This window comes from Oryzias melastigma, linkage group LG1, assembly GCF_002922805.2.
Source record: "Oryzias melastigma strain HK-1 linkage group LG1, ASM292280v2, whole genome shotgun sequence".
Classification (NCBI taxonomy): domain Eukaryota; kingdom Metazoa; phylum Chordata; class Actinopteri; order Beloniformes; family Adrianichthyidae; genus Oryzias; species Oryzias melastigma.
Window position 1 is genome coordinate 32644659 of NC_050512.1, and position 5717 is coordinate 32650375.

General features: G+C 45.1%; 1 protein-coding gene across 2 annotated transcripts in view; it reads right to left on the reverse strand.

The window, feature by feature from the left end:
• The window catches only part of glra3 (glycine receptor, alpha 3), a 34024-nt gene extending 31887 nt beyond the window's left edge, over positions 1 to 2137 (reverse strand). For both annotated transcript variants that reach the window (XM_024290123.2, XM_024290121.2), the window contains exon 1: positions 1783 to 2137. In XM_024290123.2, the coding sequence (XP_024145891.1) occupies positions 1783 to 1847 (65 nt within the window). In that variant the 5' untranslated portion in view covers positions 1848 to 2137. The remainder of the gene's footprint in view (positions 1 to 1782) is intronic.
• Between the last annotated feature and the right edge of the window lie 3580 nt (positions 2138 to 5717).

Here is a 5717-nt window from a genome sequence, read left to right on the forward strand (position 1 = left end):
CAGCGATGCTCCGTCTGCCGGTCAGCTTTTCAAGGCCCGGTCTACAGAGCAAGCTAGGTCCGCTGCTCTCTGCGTTAGCGACCTCTGTTGTTTTCAGCGCCGCGGGGAGAGCTGAAACGGTCGCTGTGATGTTTGGTGTCCTCCGACCACCAGGGGGAGTCAGTTAGTTTTTATGTTTTGGCTGCCTGAAAGCAGAACGTCAGAGAGACGAACTTGGAAGAATAATGAAGACCGTTCACGACAGTCTGGTCTCCAAACGTTTTTACGTCACGCCCTTCATTCCAGTCAAGCGTTCAACGATGGGCGGGGCTTTTCTACTGGAGCTGCAGCCGACCAATCACAAAATCCACCTGTAATACCTCGTTTCATCCTGTAGGGGCCGAAAACAGTTTGAATTATTATCTTTCTCTACAAAACTGGATATAAATTCATCATGAATCCATTCATTACAGCTGGAAGAACAAAGAAAACTGGCTTTGAAAGAACCGATTCCAAATCATGAATTTAGAAACCTGAAATGGATCATTTGAGAGAAACTCATCTGAAAACACTAGAAAAGATGAATCTGGAGTCAGAAATAGAGTCCACGTTCCCTGTTGGTAAATAGAAATACAGACGTTTACTGTTTACATGAACTATTGTTCTGATAAACACACCGAACGTTCGGAGGAAACATTTCAAAGATCTCGTCTCTCGGTGAACCCTCCCGGCTCTATCGAGGTCGTCTCGTCCTGAAGAAGACTCAGCTCTTCATCGTCTCACAGACGAGCTGCAGCCTCCAGCCGCTCCATCCTCTGGATCTGCTCTGGGCTGACGTGAGTGCTGGTGGCAGCGAATGAACACTGAGCACGTGCGGTGGCGAGCTAAGAGCTTCCTGTGGATGTTTGGAGGAAACAAACTCTGAAGAGAGCTGCAGCACCGACAGACGCTGGGATCTGAAGTGGACCGGTCCTGGTACCGTCTGCTTCTGCATGTCAAGAGTCCATCAGGACTGTGTGGAGCGGCCGAGCTCAGAAAGGTAACAGACCTCAGGTGAGTCCAGGTGTAGCAGAGCGAGGAGACTGAAGCAAACGCTGCTCGCCGCCTGCAGAGACGAAGGAACATCTGAAGGAAGATCCTGAACCTCAGGGATGACGGAGCGTCCATCCGTGAGCAGATCTGAGAGGATCAGAGTCAGATCTGAGAGGATCAGAGGAGAACATCCAGGCTGAGCTCCTCAGGCTCAGAAAAAGTCATCTATGAATAAAAGATGACAGAATAAAGAAGGCTGAACGGCATGCTGGGAATTCTGAGGGTCCTGTTTGGGCTTTCAGAGCAGAGAATCCCGCCACTGTGGGCGCGGTGGGGGAGGGGGGGGTTGGTCCAGACAAGATGCTGGAACGACCTGATCCAGATCCAAACAGAACCAGTCCTGGCTCCAGGTACTGCACCTCTGAATCACAAACATCTTCAGTGGACCTGGAAGGATGGGACAGGTGAACTGCGACAGGTGAACTGCGACAGGTGACACCTGTCCATCAGGTAAACCCTCCTGTCCGGCTCAGCGGCAGGTGACTCTGAACTCAGCGGAGTTCGGACGGTTCCGATGATCTGCAGAACTGTCAGCAGGTCAGGAATCATCTCGTTCTGTCCTGATGAAGACCGGAACCAGAACCTTCTCTCTAAACCCCTCGCGCTTCTTTCGCGGGACAGACCGTGTTGGAAACACGCGCGTATTTCCACTCACACTTTAAACCCACCTCAACAAACAGTGCGTGTGGTCGACCCGCACGCGCCTCTCACCTGAGCAGCAGGAGCAGCTTCCAGAGGACTGACGGGCACGCGGCGCACAGCTCCCGCCTCTTCATCCTCTCCGGGTCCGTTCTGAGAACAGCGCTCGCGCTCAAACTTCACCGTGGGGGGACACGCACGCGCATACCGAGAGTCCGAGAACTTGGCGCGCGCTGTTCCGTGACATGAAAGGGAGCGGCGGCGTGTCGCGCGGGGCGCAGCTGCTCAGCCTCTGCTCCACGCTCGAGCTCTGCCCCGCGTGAGGCTTCTCGGAGCCCCGCCCTCGGTCCCGAATGGATGATTGACAGCAGCGCGAGAAGTGAGAGAGGCCGCTTTAGAGGAGAAGCTCCTCCCACTCCTCAACGAGGGAGACAGAACAGCACGCGGCGGAATCAAACAAACAAGAAAACAATGAATATAAACAAACAAACAAACAAGAAAACAAAGAATATAAACAAACACACAAGAAAACAATGAATATAAACAAACAAACAAACAAGAAAACAAAGAATATAAACAAACCAAACCTCTTCAGTGAAGTGATGGAAACAGGTACCCTGTTTCCGGCTGAGCTGAGCAGGTAACCACAGCCAGGTGTACACAGACAGGAAGTAAACATCAAAACTTAACAAAATAAGACAGAAAGCCTGTGGAGCTCACATCAAACCGAAACATGAAACATGAGATATCAGAAGTCTCTGAGGATCAAAGATGTTTCTAACATTTTCATCAAACAGATTCTGAGGGGACCAGCAAGGGGGGGTGGAGATCCAGGATCTGAGCAGTTTGTCTTTATCCGCACAAAGAAAAGATGAAGCAGCAGAGCAGATGAAGCAGCAGTATTTTGATGGTTCTGGACCAAGCAGAACCTCAGACTTGAAAAGGTTGCTCCTTGGCTGGATGTACAGAACCAGCCGTGGTTCTGAGCTGATGTTTGCTTTAGATCCAGATCTTCTTCAGTCATGAAAACCTCCAGGATTCTCAGCATCTCCTCTCAGTCCTCCATCATGACCTCCATCATGACCTCCATNAAACACTTTCCTGTAGTTTTCCTTTAATTTTTTGATGAAAAATTTACTTTAAAGGTGAGTTTCCTCAGTTTTCCGCTTAGTAAACGTCAACCTGTATCTGCATCAAATCTGACTGCTCAGATGCTTCCTGTGTTACCATAGCAACCACAACATCCACAGACAGGGACAAAACAAAAGCATTTCAATGAGTCATGATGGAGCGACTTAAAGTTTATTTTCATTTAGAGAAGGTGTCGGGAATCACTGGATTGTGGTAACAATCAAAGTAACATTTCTGTCCAGATTCAGTTTCCTCACTGAAGTGGACGCTCACGCCGCCTTAACGCATCCACGTCTGTCTTTTTGTTCAGTTCCATGTGCAGAAAGCAGCAGACACAAACAAGGTTCTTCATTCATGGCTCTGCCACGCCCCTCCATTCATCTCCAACAGGAATAGAAACTTTCTTGAGTGAGTTTTTTTAAACCAGCTGTTTAAAAAATTATCTAAATATCTTTGGACATTTGTGTGACCTGTGCTACAGAGAGTCACTCGTTCCAATCTTCACTCCTCAATCTGTATTTTCTTTCATCTATGCTAAGATTGATTCACGTCTATCAAAAAAAATGTTTTAGTTGGAAACATCTGTAAGAAAAAACCTAAATGTATATTTAATTATTTTTTTAATTAAACTAATTGACGTTAAATGTTGTCTCTTGCCCCCCCCCCGTCTCGACGACATTTTTCTGGCTGGTTTTTGGGCTGGAGGTGTGTGTTGCACCTGTCAGGGTGTGTGAATGGGAGCGCAGGATTCCTCTGCAGGGTGTGTTAAAGTTTCCTTCTTTAAGTGGGAATAATAGCAAAAGATTGTTTGGCCTCAACCTGTCCAAGAATTTTATTTCATACGACACCATATTTACCTGAAGTGGAGGCGGATCCCTTCTGCAGGTGATCCCCGAAACGATGGATCTGAGTGATGTTTCCGTCTTTCTGGATGCTGAAGCATCAGTCTCTTGATAAAAGCCTTTCTGCTTTAAAGTTTATTTTCGTCCTGCTGGTTCAGCTCAGGTCAGAAGTCCACAGCCTCAAACATAAGTCAGGAACCGGCCCGCCGCGGTTTGCATAGTTCGGTTAGTCACAGCGGCGTGGAATGAGCCAACACGCCCTCATTGTGTTTCTGCTTTTGTTGTTTCCTCCCAGTTTGGAATTTCTGGACATGCAGATACAGTTGCATGAAGATCAACTTGGAAACCACAGGATTTCTGGATCAGGACTGTTCATCTGAAACACTGAATAATTTAGGGTTTTTTTGTATTTTAAAAGAAATAATTCTTTAAATTTGTCAAAACTGTCAGAATAATAACCTATCAAATTGAGTCTAATCACATGTTTTATCATGTGAGTAAATGTTTTGTTTGATTTCTTTTCATTTTATACATTGTCCAGAGACGACTGAAGCAAATGCATGTTTCACTGAAGCTGAAATAAATGATTTATTTCTTGTGTTGTCAGCTCAGTGAAAGGAGAAGGTAACATCATGAAAGTGAAAGCTGTTAGATTAGAAAGTGTTCATCTGTCTTCAATTCGCTCCATGAAGGAATGCACACTAAAATAAAAATAATAAAGTTTAGCCTCAAATACAAAAGGGGTTTATGCAGCTATACTCCTCCTGTGTCCATTCTATTGAATTTATTTATATAGCCCAATATTAAAACTCGGTTGTCTCAATGGGCTTTACACTGACAATTGTCCAATAACTTAAAATCATTCATAAAATATAAACAATAGCTGATTGCTAAAATAAACAGGATAACCCTGCCTTTAGACCCTCCTTCTCGGCCTTAAAAGAACACAAATTCTGGGGAAAAAAAATAATAAGAAACCTAGAGATGTCCACATGAAGGAGAGATCCTACCAGAACTGTTAAAAAAGAATTGGCTTGTCCAACTCTACAACTACACATTTGAATAGCGTCACAGACGGACTTCATCCAGATGGACTGGGGGACTGCTGGGGGTGCGAGATCAGCCAGAGGCGAGGTCCACGGCCAAGGACAGGAGCACAGACGATCTTAAAGCGGCAAAACCGCAGACGAAACTGTAAGATGCTAATGTCCTGCTGTACAGGACATTGAAAAAGAAAAAAAATGTCATTGCTATATATAAGCGGACAGGTGAATAGAATGTTTGTGTGATGCTGAATAGCTTAAGTTTGAACTCTATTGTTGCCGTAGCAACCTGCTTCTTTTGCTTCTTTTTATTTATCACTAAAACTGTTTTAACGTCAAAACATTTAGTTTAAAGGATAGAAAAAATACATCTAATACGGCCGCTCGGTTCCACCCATTTTCTTAACCGCCGCCGAGTTGCCAGAGACAGTCCCCGATACTGTTGTAATATAAAGTATTGAAAATTATACCGCACCCAGAGAGACTCTGTAGGATCTGGTGATCCCAGACACAACATCACGTTTGCCGGCGTCTCTCTAGATCTCTCCAAAACACAGAAACTCAAGTTACTCGCTCAACATCATCCATGTTCTCCATGATGTGGCAGCAAATAAAGTCCAGAAATCTTTAGCGGTTACTCCGGAGCATCAAGGCGTCAAGCAGTAAATTTGTCGTGCAAATTGTGACCAGTGACCAGTGACCATTAGTTTATGCTTTTAGAATTTGCTTTCATCTTAAAAATAATTGCAAAAAAAAAATCAGCTTTTAGAAACAAAGATTACACACTTTTAGGCACTTTATGTGTGATTTGAAACCAGTGTATCCCTAATTACAGATCATTTTAAAAGATTCGTCTTTTTTTTTTAGCAATTTAAAACTATTTGGTGGGGCATTGGTTGTCACCCTCACCTCACAGTAAGAAATCGCTGGTTCAAATCCCTGTTGGGACCCTTCTATGTGGAGCTTGCATGTTCTTCTCGTGGACGTGTGG